The sequence below is a fragment of the Rattus rattus genome, chromosome 15, assembly GCF_011064425.1.
Source record: "Rattus rattus isolate New Zealand chromosome 15, Rrattus_CSIRO_v1, whole genome shotgun sequence".
NCBI classification, from domain to species: Eukaryota; Metazoa; Chordata; class Mammalia; order Rodentia; family Muridae; genus Rattus; species Rattus rattus.
Genome location: NC_046168.1, coordinates 70,116,907 through 70,143,007, shown reverse-complemented (window position 1 = coordinate 70,143,007; position 26,101 = coordinate 70,116,907). Strand labels below are relative to the sequence as shown.

Below are 26,101 nucleotides of genomic sequence, written 5' to 3'. Positions count from 1 at the left end.
CCAAGTTCAGTTCCCAGCACCTAACTTGGGGTCCTCACAAGTAACTATAATTCCAGATCCAGGGGATCCAATACCTCTGCCCTTCATGAGTACCTGCCCTTGTGTGTGTGTGTGTGTGTGTGTGTGTTTGTGTGTATGCCTATGTGTGAATTCGCAAAATCTTAAAGAATGATATTTAGCACAGTCCCTAACCCATACATAACACTGTCTTTTTCACCATCCCTCTCCATCTTCAGTCTCACCAAAATCAAGGGTTAGCAAGGGGAAGAGGGGAAAGATCATGGCCTTAGGTTCCCTCCAACTTAGGTCTGACCCCAACTTAGTCACATAATGGCTTTCTGGCCATGGGCAAGTGGTCTATTGTTACTTCTCTCATCTGTGAAACGAGCGATGATAACTTTTCTACACTATGTAGATGGTCAGGACCAACAGTGATGTCTGCCAAGGCCAGGAGCACAGAACTATAGCCAACAGTGCCTTCTCTCACTCAGAAAGCAGTGGCTGGAGATGCAACTTCCTAGTAGGACTGAACTCCATGGGGGTGAGAGGAGACAGACAGAGCAGGTGTGCCTTTCCAGGAACAGTAAGGAGCTCTGCGAGAGTTTCAAATTGGGACGCTTGAGACACAGTTCCTACTTGCTTACTTCTAAGTGATGGGAGGCTCAGCACCTCAGAAAAGAGGCCCCGTATTTTATATTTAATGAAATCTTAGGCTCCACAATTCTCCCAAGAGGAGAACTTAGTAGAACATGGATTCATTTGGCGCCCCAGTCTGTGGTTCAAACCCAGGAGAGGCCCAGAAGGATGAACAGAGAGTCAGGAAAGTGAGAGAGCCTGGGGCTACCTTCAGAGCCAGTCTCTTCTGATCCCTTCATTAGCTCAAGGAGAGATGGCTCAATGGTGAAGAGCACTGACTGCTCTTCCAGAGGTCCTGAGTTCAAATCCCAGCAACCACATGGTGGCTCACAATCATCTGTAATAAAATCTGATTCCTTCTTCTGGTGTCTGAAGACAGCTACAGTATACTTATAGTAAACAAACAAACAAACAAACAAACAAACAAATCTTTAAAGATTGAATCTGGGTGCTGGCTATGTTCCAATACAATTACAGCAAGAGGCCCAATAGAGAGAGATCCATTTCTATGAATCAGTGATCTTGGGCTTCTGTGCCCCAGAGTGGGGCTGGCACAAAGCAAGTAGCCAAGAGAGCCATGACAGAGAAGTGCTTACAGCCATTGAAGGACATCTCATAGCCAGTGGTGTGCAGGGCCTCCCGACTGCTGGTGGAGCTCCGCGGAGGGGTCCAAGGATCCGCATAGGAGCTTGATCTTGCCTTCATCTCTTCCTTCAGAATCAGCCGGCCAATTCCACTCTGGAGCTGGGGGGTGAGCGGGCATGAAGTCAGGAGGAGGCAATGGGGCAGGATCAGGCATGACAGGAGCCTCTGCTGACCTTTCCCAAACTCTCCCTCCTTGCAGTGGTCATGTTTTCCTCTGTGAGTCCATCTCTGTTTCCCAAGTAGTCCTGAGGGCTGGGTGAAGGCTCTGGAGGTGGGTCCCCCTAAGGGTCTAACTAGTGACCGGATCAACCTGTCCTGCCTACAGTCGCTGGTTCAATGATGTGCACCCGCCTCCCTATTTCACTTGAAATGAAATGTCGTACAATCTGAAAGTTAATGATTCTGAAGTCCAGTCATCGCTCAGTAGCTACAGGGCATTTGTTCTAGGAATTCTCCCCAACTCCAGCCATCCAAGATCCTCAGACACTTAGGCTGTCTCTGACAGACGATGGCGGCGTGGTATTTGCGTATAGCCTACGCATCTCTTCCTGCACCCTGGAGCTTGGGTCACCTCTCACGAGCTGACTAGCCCAACGGAGACACCATGTGACAGTTCTAATGCTGTCTTGTCTGAGGAGTCAGGGTAAGAAAAGCAGCACAGACACACTCTTTAACAACACACGTTTCAGGCTGTCGTTGTTTGAACCCAGTGTGAACGATAACAATGACGTTTAGCAAATTTATAATGCTGTGTAAAATCCACCTCCGTTTCGTTCAAACAAACATGGGGGCTCTCAGGTCTTATTGCTCTTATCGTGTTTTCAAGGGTTTATCAGCACTCCATTTGTGTGTGTGTATACATGTTCACAATATGTGTGCACACGAATGTTTGTGTATGGGCATGCACATGTGCATGTGTAGAGGTCAGAAGCCAACACTGGGTCTCTTCCTGTGCTGGCTTGTATATGCTTGGCCCAGGGAGTGGCACTATTTGGAGGTGTGGCCTTGTTGGAGTAGGTGTGTCACTGTGGGCGTGGGCTTAAGACCCTAATCCTAGCTGCCTGGAAGTGAGTACTCTGCTAGCAACCACCATGCCTGCCTGGATTCTGCCACGCTCCCGCCTTGATGATACTAGACTGAACCTCTGAACCTGTAAGCCAGCCCCAATTGAATGTTGTCCTTGTAAGAGTTGCCTTGGTCATGTTCACAGCAGTGAAACCCTAACTAAGACACTCCCTCAGTCACTTTCTGCCTTATTTACTTTTTATTTCTTGAGACAGGGTCTTTCACAGACATTTACTGATTCAGCTCCACTGGGTGGTCAGAGAATTCCAGGAACCCACCTGTTTCTGTCCCCCCCCCCCCGCCACCAGCACTAGGGCTATAAATGTGCACTGCTATGCATGGCTTTTACATGGGTGCTGGGGATCTGAACTCAGGTTCTCATGAAAAACTTTGCTAGGTGAGAATTTTCTTTCGTCCTCCCTGTCTTTTAATGGCTAATTAAGAGCAGACTGTGTGGCTATACCACACTGCGTGCATCTGTTTGGGAACTGATGGGTATTTGGGTTGTTCCCACTCTGGGCTATTGTGATAAGCACTGATATGAACATATATTTGCTCGGATGCTTGTTTTTATATCCATCCATCCATCCATCCATCTATCATCCATCCATCTATCCAAACATCCTTCCTTCCATCCATCTGTCCAACCATCTGTTCATCCATCCATCCATCCATCCATCCATCCATCCACCCATCCATCCATCCATCTATCCAAACATCCTTCCTTCCATCCATCCATCCATCCTTCCTTCCATCCATCCATCCATCCATCCTTCCATCCACCCACCCATCCATCCATCCATCCATCCATCCATCCATCCATCCATCCATCCATCCATCCATCCATCCACCCATCCATCCAAATAGGATTACTGCATGGGTCCTATGGTGATTTTATGTTTAACTTTTTGAGGAACAGTGAATCTGTTTTCTACAGTGGCTAGGCCACTCCGCACTCCCACCAGCAATGAAGGATACTGTGATCTGCTTCCCACACATGCAAACAACCATTTTGAACATGAAGCCAATGCAGAGGCAAACACCACAAATCAAGAGTGATTTTCGATCTTTCTAAGAGTACTTTCCTTTGGAGCAGCTGCAGTGTAGTCATAACTGAAGCTAATCTTGCTACCAGACTCTTCAGTTAAGTACAACTAACCATGCATCTCTTCCAGGGTGAGTTTGATTTTGATTTCTGTCATTTGCAAATGAAAAAAAAAGAACCCAAGTATTTTCATTCATTCATAGTCAGCTCACCTTGTGCATACTGCGGTCAAAATCTTCTTCCTCTCCTCCAGATGAGAACCTTCTGGCTCTGGGCACTGTCAAAGGACAGGGGAGATTAACTCCAGCCAGCATGTGCTTTCTGCTCAGCCCTCTGGCTCCTTCCCTCCATCCCCCAGTTTCTGTGGGCTCCTCACTGCTGCTGTTGTAGTGGACGATTTCTGTCTATTCTGCTTATGACTGCTTCTGTGTCAGACTCTTTCTCCGAATGGAGGTTTCTTAGAAGGTAATGAAGTCACCCTTGGGCTTCTGTAAAGCCTTGTTTAGATAGGAGAGTCAATTAGTAAAGCCCAATGTTGAATTAGCGTAGATATTGGTGAAAATTCCTCCACACCATAGAAAGAAACATTTTGGGCTGTGAGGTATGGTATGGTATCTAGAGGATTTATGCCTTTTATCTTTAGACCCTAGGTCTCCTTCCCAAGGACAGGAACCTGGCATTTTGTTCCCTAGTACATCCCTAGGATCTGGGGCTGGCATCTAACACCTGCTGTGGAAGCAGCAAGAATCTCACTTATATCTTCTCCCAGCATTCCCAATGAAATGGTTGTGTGAAGGAGTGGGTGACCGTTGCTGATACAGATGGCAGGGCTCTGCCCTTTGGCCCTATGATAATACTACCTTTGGGGGACCCATGGTAAGTCCAATAGTCAGACTCTGAAGCATAGTAGGGGTCTGGCGAGTAGGCTGGGCTGTACTTGGAGGCCTGGCTGATGTCTTCACTTGTTTTGCTCTTGGTTGCTGTGGACAAATCACCTGTGAAGGACCCAAGGACAGCACTTTAAGAAGATAGAGTCTCGGCTCTGACCATGCACTCTCTGTCATGCTCCAGCCCCAGGAGGCAAGGCTACTTAAGGTTAGAGGTCTCTGGTGGGAGAGCCTGGGGCATGAAACAGGAGCTGGTGAAGCCATTGGTGAACCCCCCACCCTCCGTTTTACATTTGAGGGAAGAAAAAGGACCCGATCAAGACCACCCACCCACCCAGCTGGTTTGTTAACAGGATTGACTAGACTTTGGGCTTCTTCTAGCACATTCCGTGGGATTCGATGGTATACATTAAAACCATATCCTCAAGGAACAAAACAAAACAAAGAACCCTGAAGTTTCCGGATGAATCTTGCCCTTCCTTCCTGACATCTTTGAAGTCTGCTTTGTCATGGCTTTGAACCACACTGAGGGAGGAGTTGCCAGACAGGGCTAAGGCGCTGGCGGAGTTAGCTCAGCTGTCTCCGTGTCCTATTTGAGGAGGCTGTGTGTCTTGATGGAAGGGGCCCTGAACAGGGAGTGAGGAACGCAGAGCTCCGGTCACAGCTCTGCCGCTTGATTTGAGCTCAGTCCTGAGCAAATCCCGGCATTCCCTGCCTTGGGTTCCTTAGGTTAAGTCTGAGGACTGTGTGAGCTCATGTTCTACCTGACTTCATGCTTCTGCCTGAAGTAATCCTACCACAGAGGTGACCAAAATACTTACTGCTGCAGACACATGTTCATAGGGAGAGACTTTTCAGGGACATAGGCTGGTGACAGACTGACAGGACAGAGAGCAGGGCTGGAGAAGTCAGCATGGCTTGTCAACCCTTCTGAGGGAGAGCTATGGGGAGGCTGTCAGGGACAAGGTCTGTTCCAAGGACCAGAGCAGCAGGTACTGCCATGGGCGGGCTTTCATTCAGCCTAGGACCGTGCATTGCTCCCTTGCTTCCTTAACTTCGAGTCCTGGATGATTGCTCTTGGCGGATGGCATTTTGCCTTTTCCTATGATGCAGCCCCCAGGCTGCACCCTGGACTCCCCCTGAGCCTGCTTTGGTGCTATCTCCTGGAACCCTCTTGGAAAACCTAAAACATGTGGGGTGCAGGGAGCCTTCTCTGTATGTAAAGGCCGACTATCTTTGTGAGGGGCAGCAAATTTTTTCCTGGCACAAACACAACAGGCTTGCAGCTCACTATGGGGCCCCTGCTCCACCAGCTCTGAAAACCAGAGGTTTGTTTAAATGCAGGTTCTGAGCTGGGCATGGTGGTGCAGATCTGTAATCCCATCAGTCAAGAGGCTTGTAGAGAACAACTAGGAGTTCAAGACCAACCTGGGACTGTACAGTGAATTTATGGCAAGCCCCTCCTCCCCCCATCTTCAAGACAGGGTTTCTTGTGTAGCCTTGGCTGCCCTGGAGCTTATTCTGTAGATCAGGCTGGCCTTGAACTCACAGAGATTCTCTTGATTCTCTTAGCAAGAGTTGTCTTCACCCCCAACCCTAAAAAATTACTCAGCTCTTCAGTGCCCAGAGCCAGTACTGACACTCGTCCTGCCCCTTCTACCGTCTGATTAGCTGGGTCCACAGTACAGGTTATTTCTACCATCTCCAAGCTCGAATCCAAGCCTGTGGTTTCCTCCGTTGTTCAACCAGAACAGTGAGCAATTGAGGGCGCCCAGGGTAGCAGCTGCCGTCTGCCTCACCAAAGGGAAAGGTTTGCTTATTCACCAGAGGCTTAATGAACGCTCTGTAGTAAGGAACAGGCGGTCCCAGCATCATGGGTAAAGCAGCTAAGAGACGATCTCTGGGCTGTGATCTCAGCATTTCTACTTTTAAGGGGTCTGGGTCAGGGAGGAAGCCGGCGAATCTGCCCTTTTAAAATTAGTTTCTAATAAATGAATTAACGAGGGGCCAGGGAAGGAGGGTGCTTATGTAGCATGCACAAGGCCCCCAGGTTTGATCTCCAGCACCAGGGAAACAAAATGCGAAAGGAGAAAACGGTTTCCTGCTCCTTTCTCATCTATGAGCTTCCGTCTGCACTCAGAGAAGCAGGAGGAAAACCTTAAAGCAGAGGCCTCGAACTCAGTACAGGGATCCACGCATCTCACACAATTCTAATGAGCGATTTGAATTGCCGGCATTCTGAGTGCAGCTCTCATAGGAGTTCAGGCATTTCCCAGGCATTGCTCTGATCATGGTATTTAGAGCAGCAAAGAGCAGGCGAGGTTGGGGAGGTGGTAAGAAAGTATTTCGGGGACATCAATACTTTTTTGCTCTTTTGACATGACGTTGACACCCAAAGTCACCCTGAGTGATTGGGGGTGGGTTAGCAAGAAGGACGATGGTGTGGTCTTGCATCACCTCCTTCCTGGGAACCATCTGCATTGTTGGTTACCATCCCCTCCCCCCTCATTGTTTGGCCAAGCTCTCTCTGCCTCTGACCATACCATGCCGTTTGTAGATCGGGGGTTTTCGGTAGATGTTACTTTCTCCAGCTGCCAGAGACCAGGAAGGGACAGTGGGGAGGAGAGAGAGAGACAGGGGAGGAGACAGCACTTGGTCAGTTGATCTGAGAAGAGAGAGCCAGTCAGCAACTTTTTCCAATGGGCCACCATCTTTCTTTCCCCTGTCAGACTTCCTAGTCTCTTCCGCTGCTCACACCAGACAGGTCCCCGGTATAGCAGGGGAGAGGGCAGATGCGTACAAATGGTACCAAGGAAGGGGAGGTGGGCATGCAAAAGAGAGAGAATGCTAAGCAGGCCAGGTGCTGGAAGTGCTCGCTGCTTCTGCCCCTAGTGGCCACGCCTCGCCTCACTCCATGCAAAAGTCCTCTGGAAGCTGCAGGGTTTGGTTTAGCCTTGTCTACATTAGGCCTCCCTTAGAGACATGCTGGGCCCCTCAGGAGCCACGGGGAATGGTGGGTAGGGAATAGAAATAGGATCAACAATCGAGGGGCAAGTGAGGAGGGGTTGCACAGCTGGAAAACGGTCTAGACCTGGCTCTAATCATAATGCTGGTAGTTAGTTAGTTAGTGTTAGTTAGTTAGTTAGTTAGTTTGTTTGTTTTTTGGTCAACTTGATGCAAGACAGCATCCTCGGGGAAGAGGGAAACTCAGTTGAGATGCTGACTCCATGCGGGGACTTTCTCTTGATTAATGATTGATGTTGGAAGACCCAGTCCACTGTAGGCAGTGCAATCACTGGGCATGTGATGCTGTGGTATGTATGTGTGTATGTATGTATATATGTATGAATGTATGTATGTATGCATGCATGCATGCATATATATATAAAGTAAGTTAGGTGAGCAGTGAGAGCAGGCTAATAAGCAGTGTTCTTCCACAGTCTCTGCTTCAGCTCCTGCCACTAGGTTTCTGCCCTGAGCTCCTGCCTTGGTTTTCCCCAGTGATTGACTATAACCTGTACGTGAAATAAACCTTTTTCTCCCTACTTGCTTTTGGCCATTTTTTTAATGACAGCAGTAGAAAGCAAACATGAACATCCACAGTGTGATTTCCTACCAGGCCATGTAGCCTCTGGCTTCCTCTCACCTCCACTAAGTATGCCGACTTTATTTCTGCTGCTCCCACTTCTTGGCTGTGGGACTGTCACAGCACTAATGTTGATGCCCCCTCCTCCAAGAAGTCTTTTTCCTGCCTACCGCACCAACACAACCTCCCCTACTCCAGCCTTCTTCCACAGCGCTCTGGCTTTCCCCCCTTTCTTTCTGTAGTGGCTATTATCACCTTCTACTTCCCTTTCACTTTTATGGTCTTTTTAAAGATTCATTCACCATTGCTATCCACACACCGTGAGTCTCACACTAACACCTGAACTGAGTGGGTGGATGGCTCTCTCCGCACATTTAACTGTCCTCACTATGAAGGTGAGATCTGGGCTGGAGCAAGCCCAGCTGAAGCCTCAGAGTCCAGAATACTACCTGCCTACCCGGAAAAGCCAAGGGATGGGCCCCAGACCACCAGATGACAAACAGTGGGGCCAGGATTCAAGCCAAAATACCTGAGGCAAGCACCCTTCACCAGTTTGCCGTTACTCTGCCCATCCGTCATATAAAGGACCAACGCTTGGGCATTTCATGTGAGCTTCCTGAGCCCTTTCTTCCCTAGTCCTTCCTAATGGTCATGATCAAAGCTGGTTGTATGGAGAGAATAAACCAAAGCCCATAGGCATGCTGGGGCTGGAAGGTGTGGGTGATTGGTTAGGATGGGTCCCCAGGAACAGACTTCTCCTCAATGCCTGTGTCACATCAAGCCAGTGGCTCAGGCATCTGGCACCCCCATGGAGCATGCACTCATGGGGAGAAGGGTGAGCTGGCAGCGCCTACCTGGGATATGAAAGTGCTTAGGAGCCTGGTAAGAGGTCGGAGTGGAGGACCTCACATCTAACTGGCTATGGTACGGAGAGCTCCGGCCACTCTCAGGCCCTAGAGCGTGCGGGCAGTGGTTCCCAGAGAGAATAGAAGCATAGAGAAAACAAGCATTAGACACGGTAGCACTGAAGGAAGCACTGAAGGAAGCAGCGTGGGGTGGCAGCCAGCTGCGGTGGCAGGGGTGGGCAGGGCTGGGTGCCCCAGTGTGCTCGGTTCCAGAGTGGAAGCAGCCTGTGCTTTCATGCACCATGTGGGTGAAACAAGCTTGACCTTTCCCCTCATCTGACCCCCAAGTCTGACTCTGCCAAGAAGATGTCTATTTGTGTAGCCTCCCGCCCCACCTTGCTCAGGCTCCTCCCTCTGTTTCCCCCTTTCTCCAAGTCAAAAACTTGCTCCTTTCCTTCCTTCAGGGTGGCCACACATACTTTAACTGGCTGGGGCCCTCAGGTGAAGACCAGACTCCAGCCATGATGAGTCACGTTTCTTCCTGTGGATACACAGGCTGAAGGATGAGACAGAGGACTGACTCTTCCCCTAACCACCGTCCCTGGGCTGCCTGACATGCCCTCTCCTGGCAGTTCTCTACCCACATTCCTGCTGCTTCTCAGCGCCACAAACCCATCTGAGGGACTCAGTCGGGCTCACTAGTCACCCGAGTGGCCACAGGCTTCGGAAAGTGTCTATTGGCCCTGCAGCCCACAGACGCTGAGTGGCCACATTGCCCTGACTCTTCATCTCCCTCTGGGGCTTCCCGTGCCTTACCTGAGCGGTAGTAATGATGAGGTGAGCGGGAGAAGGTGGGAGACATGCCTTGCCGACTGTAGGTGGGGGAATCGATGTATCCCGGGCTGGAGGCCCGTCTCTGCCGGAGGTCCAAGTTCTCATAGATGTCCTGGGGAAGGAGGCAGGACTATGAGCAACAGCCATGGTGCAAGACTTTTTTTTTTTTTTTTTTTTTTCCAGTCAGGTGCTATGGAGTCTGAAATTCTAGGGATTCAGGCTTGAGTCACACATACAACCTGAGGAGGATGGGAGTGAGTTCTTAGGCCTCATTCACCACTCACAGCCCTTGGCTAGAACCCACACAGGCAGTTCCTGGAGTCTAAGGATTCCAGAGGCCCATACGAGTCTGGGGTTCTTTCCTAGCCACTTCCACCCTTCATGCCATTGCTTGGTTGGGGGATACATTTTGGATTGGGACCACGTCCTGTAGTGCAGGGGGAGTTGTGACCAAGAAGTTGTGATATATCCTTTAATGTATCAGACGAATTACCTGGGAGTAAGGAGATAATGTTCCCAGTGACTTTAGAAGCGAAGAATTTGAAGGCAGCCATGGAGGGAGCAAAGGGAGAGAGAAGCAGGCAAGAGGAAGGGAGAGAACATGGTTACATTGTAAGACGGTTAAATGGTGGTAAGGGGAGAGCCTGCAGCTGCCCGTCTGGAGGGGATCCTAGCCAGACAACATTTCACTTAGAACTCTAGAATATCAGAACCGCTGGAATGTGGTAGGAAATATTGTGACTATGACTCCCCTTTCAAATATGAGGGCTCAGGGCCAGGCTAGGGTTCTCAGGCAATGGCTAGTCTTGTGAGCTCAAAGCTACGTTCTCAGCCCTCACCTGTCTCTCTCCTGGCTCACGTCTCTTTTGTGGGTCATGAAGACAAAGCCCAGGGCACAGTATCCAAATTTAGGGCTAAGCGAGGACCAGGCCACTGCTCTAAATGGGAAGGCTGGCATGGGTGAGGTGCAGAGCAAGCTGAAGAAGGCTCAGCCCGCTGAGCCAGGCTCCTGATTTCAGCTGCGACCAGAGTCATGTGGGAACACCTACCCAACGTGGACCAGATTCTTAATGTCTAAGACAAGTAAGAAATGTAGAGTCTTAGGCGAAATCTAACATTTACATGCCAGCAGCTAATTTACGTTTCTGAATGATTCTCTGTGAGTGAACCAAAACCATCTGGGACTTGGCTCTGGCCCAAGGGCCCTGGCCTCTAGTTTCAGAATTAGAGACTGCAACTACTTGAGCCTCTTTTCCAGGTCCATTTTAGGAGCCAGATCTTAGAGTCTCAGTATTGGACTCTTCAACCAAATGGAACTCAACCCCCATTGGTTGCGCTGTTGCTGCCCAAGAATACCAGCCAATGAGTGATGGGGTTGAAACAGGTACCTGGAAGACTGCACCTCAGGCCAGGATCCTGTTGCCCATTGTTATAGTTCAAGGGCCTAGTAAGGGGTGAAAAACCTCTTGGAGCATGACTGGTGAGGATCTATTCTGTGACAGTTATTCTGCCTTTTCCATAGGACGCTCTCTTTTCTAAGTAGCCGTAGAATGGATTCTAAATCCACCCGATGCTGCATTTTTATAAATGTGTGTCCTGTTCTGAGCACAAGGTTTTAAGTAAGGTTTAAAATATGGACAGAAATACCTAACCAGAGTTTAGGAACTTTACTGCCTTTTGAGCCTGGTATAGTATCAGAGACATGGGCTTGAGTACCAGCAAGATTTCTCTACTGTAAGAAAGGCAGCAGCTCGAGCAATGAATAGTTCTAGGCTCTCGGCTTGTATGCTGGCTCAGTAGGGCGTGGTGAGGACCCGGAAGAATGGAGAGCTACTCCTGTCCACTTGGCACACTGTCACTTACCTCTAGATGATGGGCACACACACTTAATGCTTTAGTTAATGCCGGATTTTTGGATGAGAGCTCTTGGTCTTTAAAACTTGGCTATGAATTCTAGGTTAGAAAGAACTAGGGGCTGATACTGTGGTGGACAGGCTGTCTATAATGAAGTTGGCTGGGGACTCTAGCAGGACCTTGTCTCTTTCAAGAGTCCCAGAGAGGGCAAGACGCGATACCTCTCCGTAACCGCATCTCTCCAGCATCTCGTCGGAGGTGTATCTGGAATGAGGCTCGTAGGAAATGAGGTTGGGACGTTGCACCTCGTAGATGGACTTAACCTTGGGGAGAGCCGCCAGGTCTTTGTAATTAAGGATCTCATTATCCACTTTAGCCTGGGGGAGAGGGAAATGGACAGGAAAGAAGAAGAAAGATAAGAGGGAAAGGGGGAAAGAGAGGGGAAACAAAAGCAAGGGGTTCAAGCTCCAGTTTCTATGAAGAACAACTATTAGGCATGAAGAAAAGAGCTGTAGATGTCAGAATAACAAGGCTCCCATAGGCCACTTATTGAACAACATTGTTTGTGAGGCCCCAGGCTTTACCAGAATGATCTCTTCCAAAGGGCACGATACCTCGGAAGAATTGATAATGTTGTCTAGATGTGGAAACAGGCACATTCATCCCATAACTGGTGTCACAGGCTACAGTCTAAGCTCCATTCCTGGATGCTGACTGCTGCCAACCCCATAACAGGACAGCATCCTTAGTTGTAGCCACCCTGATAACTCCCTTCTGGGGACTAGCTTATGCTTGCCAATAACTTTCTTATAGTACGGGTCCCCAAACTAAGCCCACTGATTCCGCTGTGACTGGCGCCATTCTCCAAGTCGGGCCCTGTGTTCTCTCATGCTCTGGATGGGGATCTGTACAGCCTGTGATGACAGTAACTTGTCTTGTCCTGGGAATGGAACTCAGTAGCTTACTGGCTCAACAAGTGTCTGGACGGAAGTTAATCCCAGTCCATAAAAAAGAAAGAAAGCAATTTGTTTTCTGAGACAGCCACATGGTAGTCTTGACTAATATTGAAGTTCTAGCAACAATTCTTCTTGTTTTCACTTGTCCAGGGGAAGAAAGGACAGGAGATAGTGCCATTGATGGGCATTATCCAGGGTCAAAGAAGAAACTGGATGTGAGTCCGAAGGATCTTGCCATGGTGTCAAAGCTCACCTAGGCCTGGCAGCTTTGAGGACTATGCATGGACCCTTCTCCTTGGGGCTGGGTTCTTTGTTGCCCGACACCCCACATTCTTGGACTTGGTTCCTTTGCCTGTAGCCAGACGTGCAGGTTCTCTCATTGCTCCCTGGCTCTGCCACCCAACTCCCTCGGCTTCCTTCTGCCATTCCATCCCTTCTGTTATTCAGTAGTTCTTCCTCTGGGATGCCCTTTCTCAATTGGCTCCGGATGGTCAGACTTCTTCCTTCATTGGTTGTATCGTAAGGGTGTGCGGTGACATTTCCTTCTGCTACTTGTCACGGCTACAGCTGATCACCCACAAGATGTCCAGTGTCATGAGGGTACCAGATCAGTCCACCAGCATCTCCCCAGCAGAGAACACAGTATTTACCCCAGAGAGGAAGCTCAGCATACACGGAATGAATGCATACATTACACAACCACAGGACCCCTGGGGGCATCTAGTCTACCTCTTATCACTTCTGCCTGTGTGTGAATGGCTCTGATGTTGGGAGTCTAGACAGCTCTAAGGACCTGCTTTGTTTCTAGACTTCTCGCCTGTTTAGAAAGGTCTCCATTAGCTTTGTAGTTGCATTTTGACATTTCTTCTCCTTCCTTCCTGCCTCTTTATCACACTCCACTCCTTATATACCAACCTTATCCCACCTCTCCCTGCCACTCTGACCCCCTCGTGGTTGTCTTGCCTGGTCTCAGTTCAGGCTTCATAGCTGCTGTCTTGTCTCAGTGAAGGAACGGGAAAGCAGGTGGCTGCAAGTTGATTTTACAATGCAGGGAAGAATGTCACTATTCTTCCTCATGCTCCTTGAACTCTACACTGTCCCTGTGGCCCTTGGTTTATTAGAGAACAAGGTCCAGGCCCTCCCCATGCCTTTCTGTATCCCCAAGATCTGGTATGCCATGCAGAAGGGGGTAGGCATGGCCCAAATGATCTTAAAAACATTTCAGGTGCTAGGTCAGGGGTGAGCAAAGCCCCAGCAGTGTTGAGTAGCAATACATACACAGATGACTCGGTTAGGCGACCCGATGCTGGACCCGGGGGGTGAGATGGAAGTTTCAGATGTCCGTCTGTGCTGTGGGAAAGACAGAGAGGTGAGAAGCAGAAGTTCAGGCTCAGTGGGGAGAAGGCAGGTCCATAATGCAACATGCAAGGCACTTTGGCAGTGTTGTTAAAGCACTCTGGCTACCGCTGTCCTCTCTCTTCTCGGACCCTTTAGCCAATAACTCTGTGAAGGAGATGCAGCAGGTCCAGAGCTTCATGCCGCTGGGTAAAATGGGGATTTATCTGTAGCCAGCATTTTAAACAGAAAGTTGCTCATAAAACTTCATTTTGGGCTCTCTCAGCCAATAGGTATTTAGTTTAAGTGAATAAAACTGCTTAGCCTTCATTTCTCGGTGGCTTAGTAAACAACAGCTCACTCACTCGCACAGACTGGTATCAACTTAAGTGAAAACCTTTAATCATCTGCCTCTGTATGTCAGCCATGATGGATTACCAGCATCCCACCCCCACCCCCACCCCCACCCTAATAGTCTGGAGCCCTCTCTGTGCATCTCGGAGTGTGGCAGCGTGCAGTGATGGGACGGTCAAGATTGGACTCAAGGACCACTAGGAAATATGTGCAAGTTTAGAGCACTCAGATCCCCGATGTGCAGAAGGAGATGGTGGTCGTGTCTCGGGACTGCTCAGTCCCTCCCACTCCCTCTCAAAGCATTCTGAGTGGTGCTAAAGAATGTCTTTCACCAAACCATGAATGAGAACTAGGGGTGGGTCTCGAAAAGGGAACATCTAATGGCACTGCATCCTACAGTGGGGAGTGGATTGCTTTATTTTGAGCCTCCTGACTAGCTGGAGGAGGACTCTTGATTTGGTGCTAACACATTCCAACAGCTGTCCCAACAGCACTTAATTTCCCCTCTGAATTAACGCGTGTGTCAGCAGCACTAGCTAGCATTTTTTAAGATTTATTTTTAATAACTACTCCATTACCATTGGATTTATTTTGTTTATAGCCAGCGTTATGCCTGTCTACAATGTGAACCTCAAGTTTTATTTTAAAATGGATGCAGTTAAATGAAAAGTAGGGGAGTTGCCTTAAAGGAAAAAAAAGAGAGAGAGAGAGAGAGAGAGAGAGAGAGAGAGAGAGAGAGAGAGAGAGAGCGTAACTCATATGAAAAGGTGGTACACAGATACTGTGAAAAGCATTTTAAAGGAGAATTCATATTTAGGGGATTCTCCAGAGAAGAGACTGAGAGAGACGACAGCTAGGTCTTCTTATACTTTACAGACCTTAGAAAGAACAGGGTGGGATATTCGCACATGGATAGAAAGAAATGACACAGCAATAGGATCGATTCTCTCACCAAATTCACACTGGAAGGATGAAGTGGCAAAGGAGAAGGCTTAATTAGCTAATCAGAAATTGTGCACTGGTACATTAAGTTGAGAAGATTCTAGCAAGTGACATAAGAGACCCGTTAGGGGTCAAGTTGACAGCAGGGCAAGGATATAAAGGCACATTAGAGCCCAAGTGTTGCCCCCTCCCCTAATGCGCATCCCAGGAGCCTCTCTGCAGCATGAAGCCGAGCATGAAAGCAACCTCTCCCTGCATAAGCCTGGGTGAGCCCACCCTCTCCCTTCAGTATCAGGGATTCAGATGAACAGGCTCCCTGGCATTTGTCAGAGCTCAGCAATTCAGAGGTACCAGGGCCTCAGCTGGTCTGGTCGTGTGCCTGGGGATGACATGACACTCTGCTTCGGCCTGGCTGCATCGCCGCTGTCAAATCACTCTCTTCAGATTTGATTTCCTCACAGGCGAGGTAGAGATACAATTTCTTGCCTCATATGCCTCAGGAGGTTAAAGGAAACCAGCCAGAGAAGCACGCTATGAAGACACTCTGTAAACTGTCAACTACTGAGACGATAGCAACAATACAATTATTAGTAAATGATCTTAGGCTAGGGAAAAGCCATGGCATAAGTACCTCAGACTGGCTGCCATCTTGGCTGGCATTGGTATGGTTATAAATTTACCTTCCCTAGACATACTTAAAAATCTCCCATGCATGAAATCCTTTATTGTTTCCAAGGCTCTTTCATAATATGCAAGATCTTAATTCACCCCAAGCTCTATGAAATTACTCTTCCCATTAAGGAGACCACAGAGATACTCACACATTTGGGAGCCGATAAGCTCTGTACTAAAGCACACCTTTCCTAACCTAGGACAAAATGTGGCATGGAGGCCTCTTACCTTGAGCTTCTTCTCTGCCCTGGCTGCTTGCTTGCAGATCGGGTGCCAAACCTCAGAACCTAAGGGGGCAGGAAAATAACAAGGACTCAGACCTCTCAAAGCTACCAATGACCAGAGTCCCCACCTTACACGGTTTACTCCTTTGACAGCATGTGCACCCTACATACACATCAGTCAGGAAGAGTCCTTTCTGTCTCCTGGCTTTCTCAGTTCCTCATTGTCCCTGTGCTCCACTGGTGAGCCAATCTGACTATACATACTCCTTTTCAGGGTGTCTAAATCCTAACTCCTTCACAGTTCACATGGCATCCTCTTGTGAACTTTCTTACCTGTCAGCTGGAGGTGACTTTTTCCTCCTTTGGGCTCCATAGTTCTCTGAAGTCTCTCCACAATACAGTCTTAAGTCATATTAGCTTGCGAATTTGCCACCCTAAATACGTTAACAGAGCCTTCTAAGCAGAGGACTGAGCTTTACCCATGGGTCTGTCTCCCATAGCATCTGCACAGAGTTTGCCTTTAGCGGAAGTCCATGGGTTTGCAGGGCGAAAAGACGAACAGACGACTATCTCTGAGTGACACATAGCAGGTGGCCAATAAATATTTGTTGAATGGATGAATGGCAGTGGGGAGGGGGTGAAAGAAGACGACAAACCATGGTTAACCTTAGCTTTCTTTTCTCTGAAGACTTCAGATAGACTTAGGATGTATTTGCATTTAAGGGGCGGAGGTGTCATGGTGTATATTCCGCTCAGGAGCATTGTCTTGACCTGATAATTCCTCAGAGGCTCCAGACCCTTCAAATTTAGTACACCAGTGTCGCTAATACCCACATTTTATAATGGGTGGGGGTCCAGTTGGCTGGCTCCGAACCCAAGAGGCCAATTTGGAAAGGCATGAACAACAGGTGGTTGGTGACATGCTGTGAAGCCTCGACTATTGCACATTCCCCAAAGAAGGGACAGGTGTCCTGGATTAGAGGGGAAAAAATAGGAACGCGTTATCCCTCTGGAGCCATCCCTTGGGTAACCAGCCCCGAAAGGAAAGGAGCCAGCAAATGGCTCCATTCCTAAGCAGCAGATGGCATTTGCTTGTCTGACTTTGTTTCTAGGTTATATTTTCCATGATGATTGTTGCCTGGAGCTCCTAGGACTAGAATATTGGTTAAGGCACAGGGGTTTGATGTGAGATCAAAGACCTGAAGAAGAGGAAAGAGGATCAGCCCCAAGTATGGAGTCCAAAGCTTTTTTTTTCTCTACTCAGCCCCTAATAGATTCCCCACCCCCAGCCCCATTTCTTCATCTGAGTAAATATCAAGGTAACACTTGGATGGTCTAGGTTATTTTCATTTCTAAAATTCTTATTCCAGGGATGGCTTTGTCTTTTGTGGGATAAGAATCCCCACTTCTTTTCTGCTGGCATTCTTGGGCGTTTTTAATTATTCAAGAGGAGTTTGCTTCTAAGAGGAAAATGCAGTGGTTATCTGAGCCCGGTAGAGGGACTCTGTGTCTGTGGCTTGGGCCAGGGATCACAGGGTGTGTCTGCTATCAAGCAAGCTGTGGGCTGTGATCTTCCCTTTTGGGAGTTTAAATTACAGGGAGCATTTCCGGTTCCTCTCTGGGTTGTTCCTGAGTCCACCAGGACTTGTTTACTGCTGTGGTTATGGGAGGAAACATATGTTCCAGGTCACTGTAGGAAATGCTTGAGGTGGGCCTGGGGGTCTGATGAGATCATGAAATTATGTGAAAGACAAAAAGGAAAGGTGAGGCGGGCAGATGTCTAGGCTGGGGGAAATGAGAGCAGTGTGTGTGGGTTCAGACTGAACTGTCTCTTTTGCTTTGACTGCGTGACATGACGTATCTGATCTGAAATAAAACCAAGCCACCAATGGCTATTAGCTACATGCTATATGCTAGCTATATGCTAGCTACACTCTGCAGACAAGAGCGTACGCTTATAAAGGAACTGAGAAGGGAGAGGAAGAACCATAAGACAGGAGCTTCAGGAGTTGCCAAAATATCATAAATATAAAAGAAAGTTTAACAAAAAAGATTGCTGGTAGCTAGCAATAAACTCAGATAAAGGTAAGGAAAAGTGTTTTTGTTTTGTTTTCTTTTTTTTTCACCATGAAGACTTGTAGGAAGTTATGGTCTCCTGAGCATTTGTGCCCTAGGTCACCAGATCAATAGCATGATCCCCAACAGAAAGCAAACAGCTAGCGTGCTGGCTAGTTTTGTGTCAGCTTGACACAGGCCGGAGTCATCTGGGAAGAGAGAATCTCAATTGGGATACTACTTCCCCTGAGATCAGACTGCGGGCAAGCCTGTAGGGCATTTTCTTGATTGGTGATTGACAGGGAAGGACTCAGCCCATTGTGGGTGGTTCCATCCTTGGGTTGGTTGTCCTAGGTTCTATAGAAAGCAGGTTGAGCAAGCCACAAAGAGTAAGCCAGTAAGCAGCATCCCTCCATGGTGTCTGTGTCAGCTCCTGATTCCTGCCTCCAGGTTTCTTCCCTGCTTGAGTTCCTGCCCTCATTGCTTTGATGATGAACTATTAAATGGAACTGTGAGTGAAATAAACTCTTTCCTCTCCAAGTTGTTTTGGGTCATGGTGTTTCACCATAGCATTAGTAACCCTAACTAAGACACCCAGGAAAGAAAGTAATCATCTTTTTTCCCCCATTTAAATTCCCAACACAGAGCCTGGCCCATGTGAATGACTGGGCAGATCCTATCTTGTTAGTTTTACAATTACAAGTGAAGGGAACCCAGCAGAGTATGTTAACAAGAACAGGGAGGGCACCTGAAATTAGTCCCTAAAGGTGGAATAGAAGGCTGAGACATGCTATGTACATTTCTGTGCTGAGGGAAGGTGCTTTCAAAAGATTTGCAATGAGAACTGAGGGCAAATATTCCAGGGAGGGAAAGCAAACTTTTATTAATTGAATGTTCTTGCTCAGTTCATAACGAGCTTCCCTTCCTCTACAAGTTTTCAAATATACACAGGATGGGGAAAAGCTCAGCCTCACTACTGTGGAGGGGACTCATCACATGTCAATCACGCTGACGGATTTTGGACAACCATCCTAGTCCTTGGAGATCTTGTTTCTAAATTAATAGGTTTCTCCACACACATAATAAACATTTGACCTGTCCAGTGTTCCCAATGAGAATGGAGATTCTCTGAAGAGGATGATCTCTATCTGTGTGTCTACTGACCAAAGAGTCTCCATAAATGCTCACCGAGTGAGTGAGTAGAGAAAATGGGCAGATGAGACGATGATTCAGCAATTTCTATCAAGCCTGCTGACCTAAGTCTGATCCTTAGGACCTATATGGTAGGAGAGATCCGACTCCCACAAGTTGTCCACTGACTACAGATGCACTGTGGCAAGTCTACACACACATACAGCACTCCAAGTAAATTTTTAAAAATGTTATGGGAGAGAGAAGCCAACAGCCCAAGACAGAACTCTAACATCGTACAAGAATGGGACATGTTTTGTCTGAACTCCTGATTCTACAAGTCACCCTCTCTCACTCTCTGAGACTGTCACCTAGGCCTTCATACTCTGTGGTTGAAACCTGTTGTGAAGGTTATAGGTCCCTCAGCTGACTAGAAAGAGAAAGCGAAATCCAGCATAGTCCTCAGAATGGCTTTGACGCTCACCAGAACCAGCAAGACTAGTTTATAGTTATGGCCCAGACCTATAGTGTCTGGGGCTGACAGGATTCTAGGATCCCACTCACCTCTCTGGGCCTTGCCATTCAATTTGCCAGTGCCTCTTTTAAAATGTCAGAGCCAGATCTGACGTGATTGTCTTTCAGAATGCCCAGTGAGGGGTTATAAATACAAAGGTGACTGGAAGTTCTGGATCAGCACTGTGTAAACACTTTGGAATCTGAATGTTTTTAGACACTGCGTGTTGCCATGATCCTCCCAGTACCTAACTCACAGCCCTTCCCACTTGGTGATGAAGGCGGTTGAGTTTCAAGTTTCTGATTCTGCCTCCACAGGTTCCCTCTTCAGATTGCTCATGACCATAAGCGGGGTGAGGCTGCTCCACACTCTGCCTCTGTGGCAGCAGCACTGCCTCTGTGACATGACCCACCAATGACCTTGGAGTTGCTCCATTAAGAACTCTACCCAGGGCCAGAGAGATGGCTCTGTGGTTAAGAACATTTGCCGCTCTCCCAGATGAATTGAGGTTGGTTTTTAGAACCCACACCAGACAGCTCATAGCTATAACTCCAGCTTCAGAGGATCAGAGGTTCTGGCCTTCTTAGACTTCTGTACTCACATTCAGACATTGTAGTGGCTGGGGCTGGCATTGTAGTTGACACAAGCTAGTCACCAGAGAGGAAAGAGTCTCAGTTGAGGAAATGCCTCCATGAGATCCAGCTGTAAGGCATTTTCTCAATTAGTGAGCAACAGAGGAGGGCCCAGCCCATTGTGATTGGTTCTATTCCTGGCCTGGTGGTCCTGGGTTTTGAAAGAAAGCAAACTGAGCAAGCCAGGGGAGTAAGTCAGTAAGTAGGCAGCACCTCTCCATGGCCTTGCCATCAGCTCCTGCCTCACTTTGAGTTCCTGTGCTGACTTCCTTTAGTGATGAACAGAAATGTGGAAGTGTAAGCTGAATAAACCCTTTCCTCCCCAACTTGTCTTTTGGCCATGTTGTTTCGTCACAGCAGTAGAGACCCTAAGTTAGACAGTCACATACCATAGAAGGCAAAGTCTGTGGACACAAAGCACATTAATGGATACCAGAAGCTTAGAGCAGGTACAGGTGAGTAGACAACTATTTAAAGGGGGTGAGGTTTCTTTGGGGGTGAGATAGATATACACCTAGATGATGGTTGCACAGCATCATGGATGGACTGAAAGCTACCTGAATATATATCTTAAATGGTTAATCTGATGTTTCATGAGTTTTTAATCTCAAGGAAAATAAAGCCCCCGTCCCATAACCCCAGAGGAAGTGGACTGCTTCTGCAGACTACAAGGCACGCCACTCGCCCTCTATCATTAAAAGGGTTGAGCGAGCTCTTCCCTTGACTTTGCTGTGTATAACAATATTACCATTGCCACCAGTTTGGGTATCAGGGGTCTTCCCAGGTATCGGGCACTTGATGCATTATTTAATGTGATATCCTATGAGGCTTGAATCCTGGGCTGCAGCTTACTGCATCACTGGCTGCACTGTCCAGAGCAGCTCAGTCCTGCTTGTGCTCCCTTTTCCCATCTGCAAAGTGGGGATTGATGTATCTGCCTTGTAGATTTGTTGTGAGGATTAATGAATGAACACACACACACACACACACACACACACAGAAAAAGAGAGAGAAAGGGCTTGAGAGAGCATTGGAGTGATATCTGCTTATAGTAAGCATTGTGTATACATTTTTATTGTTAATATCTCCTCTCTCCCATCCAAAAATTCAATGTGCTGGGGGCTAACCAGTTCGGGTAAACTGAAAAGACTCCTAGTGTGATTTGAGTAGGAGACTTATTCTCTGACTCCCGGGAACAGGGCCTGGGTGAGCCCGGCATAGTGGCTGAGGGGCTGCAGGGCATAATGAAAACATTCTATTTTGGAGGGAGCTCTTAATAACAGGAAGTAAACAGGAAATCCCTAAAAATGGTCAGATTTAACAGGTTTCTCTATCCCCAAACTTACAAAAGCAGAAAGGCCTGCTAAAAGACTCTCAGACAAGCCAAGCTGCCCAGAAGATGCTCAGGCCAACAGAGTCACCAGGAAGACAGTCTTCAACCAGCCTGTAGGTTGTATGGTTCTATTTTGTGAGGCATCACTCACCCTGAGGTGGGCTTTTGTGAGCTGTTGTCACTCATGCTGGGGAGGGCTTTGAGCTGTCTTTGAGTCGCCTCTGCTACTCTGAGTAACCTGTCACCCACACTCCCGTGAGTAACCCCGAGAAAACTCATTGGTTCACCGAGTGATACTCCGTGGTATTTATACTCTGGTCTGTCAGCAGTTTTCTTATGTAGGGTGAGTAGATGTTTATTCTTGTCTCCCCACAATCGAAAGGGGGCAAAAGGACAAATGGCTGGCTTTACAGGTGTGGCTGCTGAGCAGAAGCCTGGTGTGGCTGCCACTGTACCCTCTTGGCATGAGGAAGTGGTGTTAGCTAGGGAGAAAAATATCTGCTGACTAAAACCCCATTACCATTGGATGGAACCAAGCAGGAAGGGGCAAGGAACACAGCAGGACTGAAGGTCCAGTACTTCACGGGATGAGGACAGAATGGAAGCTTAGGTTGTGCCAATAATAGGTATCCACAGTTCCCGTACTATTATTATTTTTCTCCTGAGATTTTATTGATGCTATGAGGAGGCTATGAGGAGGCTATGTGGGTCCAAGGTAGAGACAAGATAAAAAAAATTATTATTTTTTTTACTTTTGTTTTGTGTGCATGAGTGTTTTGCTTGCATGTATGGATGTGTACTATGTGTATGCATGGTCTATGTAAAGACCAAAGGAGTGCATTGGGTCTCTTGAAAATGGCATTACAGTGGTTGTGAGCCACCATGTGGGAGCTGGGAATCAAATCCTCTTTCTCTGTAAGGACGAGAAGTGCTCTTAACCATTAAGCCATCGTATCTTAGGGTACACATGTGAATGTGTGTGGGTGCATGGGTACATGCAGAGGCCAGGCAAGGGTGTTAGGTATCTTCCTTTATCACTCGGTCTTATTCCTTCGAGGGTCTCTCACCAATGAGAACACACTGTGGAAGCTGGGCTGGCTGGCCAGCAAGCTCTTGGGTTCTGTCACCCAACCATGCCCAGTTTTTAATGTGGATGCTGGGATTCAAACGCAGATGCTTGCACATGGTGAGCTCTTACCCAGGGAACCACTGCCCTTCTTCCCCTCCCTGAATTATCATAATACATTTAAAGAGTGCCTGGGGCTGACCTCATGCTACATATTCAAGGGTCCCTTGAAACAGCAGTATCTAAATAAAAAATAATAATTACAATATAAAGGCAGTTAACACTTACTGACCAAATATGCAGATATGCAGGGCCCTATTTAAATTCTTTCTTCTCTCTCTCTCTCTTTCTCCTTTTCTTGACACAAGATCTTGCTATGTAGCCCAATGTGGACTTGAATTCATGATTCTCTAAGTGTTCTTATTGCCTTCGCTTCTTTCTTCCTTTTTTTTTTTTTTGGAAGTCTGTATGTAGTGTGTGTATGTGTGTGTGTGTGTGTGTGTGTGTGTGTGTGTGTGTGTTCCTGCATGTGGGTGTGTGGGTATACATACCTGTGTATACACATGTAAAGGCCAGAACAGGACATTGGATATTTTTCTCTATCTTCTCTGCCTTATTCTTCCCTTGAGACACATAGCATGGCTAAGTAAACCAAATTTTCTTAGGTTGGCAGGGAACTCCAGGGACCTGCCTGTCTTCACTCCCTCATGCTGGGATTACAGGCACCTGTATCCATGCTTGGAGTTTTACATGGGTGCTGGGGACCCAAACTCCAGTCCTCATGCTCAGATAGCAAGTGTGCTTATCCACTTAGTCATCTCCTTGGCACCTTAATGTGTTCTTAATGTCATGGTGGCAATAGTGACACTGTCCAGCATTGATGAATGGGTTGCACCCTAGGGCACAGCCAACCCTAGGGGTTTGTCATGAGCCCTGAGCTGGCGGAGCTTGGCTGTGCACCAAGCCTGAATCCCGTAATTGGTCTTCACAGACGACCTATGTGGTGCTGAGGCTGAGGTCCCTGGAGCTTGGATGTCTTAACTGTTCACCTTTATCGATCCACCCATGCCTGGGCCCGGATTTGCCCAAGTAAGGCCATCAGACCCTTCCTGGGACTCCTCTGCTGAGCTCAGATGGGAACAACACCTCTCTACACAGCTGCTGGCTGGGGGACAACCACACTGTCCATTCTATCACATGGCTCCCGGTCTAGAGCAGGAGAGCATGAGGCCAACACAAAGAAGCAGAGAAAAGACCAGCCTGGGGATCCTAAAGTACTGCTCAATGAAGCTGCCTCTGGATGCTTCTCAATCCCATCAGCCTATCAGTCATTCCTCTTCTGCCCTAGTGGCGAAAGCTGAGTTTTCGGCTACCCGACAAGTCCAGAGCAATAAAAGCTCTCCTTCAACTCAGACTCCAGTGCCTGACACATCCCTGACTTGCCCTGAAGGCAATTTTGTTTCTTAGAAAATACAGGAAGCAACCAGGAAAATTGCTGCTCTGGACCTAATTTGGACCAACGTGAACAAATTGACTGTGAAGTATAGACGTGACATGGAATCCGTGAGAAAATGGCCACATCGCTTTGCGTTTGCGGCGACCTGATCCGGACGAGCTGGAAACAGATTTCAGAACGACAACACTACCATACTTTCTGTGACTCAGGATGTTAGGTAGCCCTATAGAAATCTTGAAGAAATCAAAAAGAAGGCAGCTCGTCGAAAGTTAAAATGTACTCTATTTAAAATGAAATGTGCTTAGCACAGGCAGAACCTGAAACGGCAGTTTCGTCCAAGAGTAAGAGTATGTTTGAGGAAACTAAAATTATGTAGCAGGATGGGGGAAACATACGTTTTAAAGTTTTTAAGCATAACTCTTGTAACCTAAAACTGTCACTGGAGAGACCCGGTTGAATGCAGCAGGCCTGAAGTATGGAATGATAGCAACGCATTTGGCAACGGTGCCTCAGCAAACATGGTTGGAGATCTGGAGATTAAGAATGTGGCTTGTAGCAAGCGCAAGGCCCTGGGTTCGGTCCCCAACTCCGAAAAAAAAAAAAAAAAAAAAAAGAATGTGGCTTGGTATTCCACAGTCTGAGACGACTGCGTGACTTCAGTGGGACCTCTATTGGCCCGATGCACCTGTCAGAGCGACCTGTTAGGAAAAGGAGGGCTTTGCTAAATGTCACTTGCACCTCCAGCTGTGCCGGGACGTGCCTCCTGCTACCAGGTCCTCGTATCCTCTGAACTGAAAAGCGTGTGGTCAGAAATAGCCTCAGCTCTACAGAGAGGGCTTGGCGTAGCTCTCAAAGGCAGCTCCAGGATCTGTGGGGTTTGCATGAAGGCAGAACTGAGGTTCTTCTCTTCGCTTTATTTTCGGGTCACGTACACTGCTCAAGATCAGACGAAAGCTATCGGCCTTCTCTCTAGAGCTACATCTATATGCGGAACTCGGCGAGCACTTTCAGGAGACTCGCTGTATTCAGAAGGCCGGTTATGAACCTCTGATTAAGAGTTTGGTAATAGAGGGTCTGGAGAGATGGCTCAGTTAGTGACGCGCTCGCTGGGCAAACATGAAGACCTGAATTGGATGCCCAGAACCTGTGTGAAAGAGTTAGGCATGATGGCTTACACTTGTAATTCTGGTGCGGTGCTGGAGAGTAAGAAAGGGCAGATCTCTGGAGCTTGGTGGCCTGTCACTTTCCCTTACTTGGCCAGTTCTAGGCCTGTGAGAGACCCTTACTCAAAAATCAATGAGATGGCTTAGCTGGTAAAAGTGCTCAAAGGCTCAGTAGCCCGAGTTTAAGTGGGATGCACTCCGTAGACACACACTTGCTATCCCAACACTCCTAAGGTGAGACTGGAGACAGGAGAGTCAACTCTAGGTCTATGGGGCGGAGCACTGAGGATTCAGTACCGCCCCTGAGAGTGGCCGATGCAGGAGCAGGGAGCAGACTCCGGATGATCTCCATGTTTCTCAGATTTAACACAGGCTGGACTCAAACTTTGTTACAGTGCTTCCATTAGCAGTGTTTGGTCTGTCCCTGGATTTCAAAATGAACTCATTGAGTATGCAAACGCTGCTAAGAACTGACCTCATGCATTCCAGTGCTGTCTCAGATCCTTGCAATGGGGGAGGGGAGGGGAGGGGAGGACATGGTGCAGAGGACATGGAAGATGAAGATTGCACACGCCCTCCTTCATTGATGAAGGCATGTTTAGGAGAACACACATACACACCACGTTCAGAGCCCAGCCCAATGCCCACTTCTGCAGTGACTGTGGCCCCGTGGTTTCAGTGTAAATTCTGCCCTGAACCTGAGGTATTTCAGCTTCATTCCGCTGCACTAAAACCGGTGACCTAATTTCCTGGGGAAGCCCAAATGAAGGGTTTGGATAACAAGCAGATTAGAAGTCTGGCCTCTTTACAGAAGCAGTTGAAAGACGGATGCGCAACAGAACTTAAAGCAAAGAAAAGGAAACTTGCTGTA

At 47.9% G+C, this 26,101-nt stretch overlaps 1 protein-coding gene across 1 annotated transcript in view; it reads right to left on the bottom strand.

Annotated features, from left to right (window-relative positions):
- The window catches only part of Ablim3 (actin binding LIM protein family member 3), a 118,031-nt gene that overhangs the window by 10,856 nt on the left and 81,074 nt on the right, over nucleotides 1-26,101 (bottom strand). Inside the window, exons 9-18 of the mRNA XM_032885553.1 lie at nucleotides 15,885-15,943; nucleotides 13,632-13,703; nucleotides 11,619-11,774; nucleotides 10,037-10,066; nucleotides 9,526-9,655; nucleotides 8,719-8,817; nucleotides 6,822-6,869; nucleotides 4,252-4,386; nucleotides 3,604-3,668; nucleotides 1,233-1,380 (exon numbers count right to left, since the gene is read on the bottom strand). Coding sequence (XP_032741444.1) covers nucleotides 1,233-1,380; nucleotides 3,604-3,668; nucleotides 4,252-4,386; nucleotides 6,822-6,869; nucleotides 8,719-8,817; nucleotides 9,526-9,655; nucleotides 10,037-10,066; nucleotides 11,619-11,774; nucleotides 13,632-13,703; nucleotides 15,885-15,943 — 942 coding nt within the window. The remainder of the gene's footprint in view (nucleotides 1-1,232; nucleotides 1,381-3,603; nucleotides 3,669-4,251; nucleotides 4,387-6,821; nucleotides 6,870-8,718; nucleotides 8,818-9,525; nucleotides 9,656-10,036; nucleotides 10,067-11,618; nucleotides 11,775-13,631; nucleotides 13,704-15,884; nucleotides 15,944-26,101) is intronic.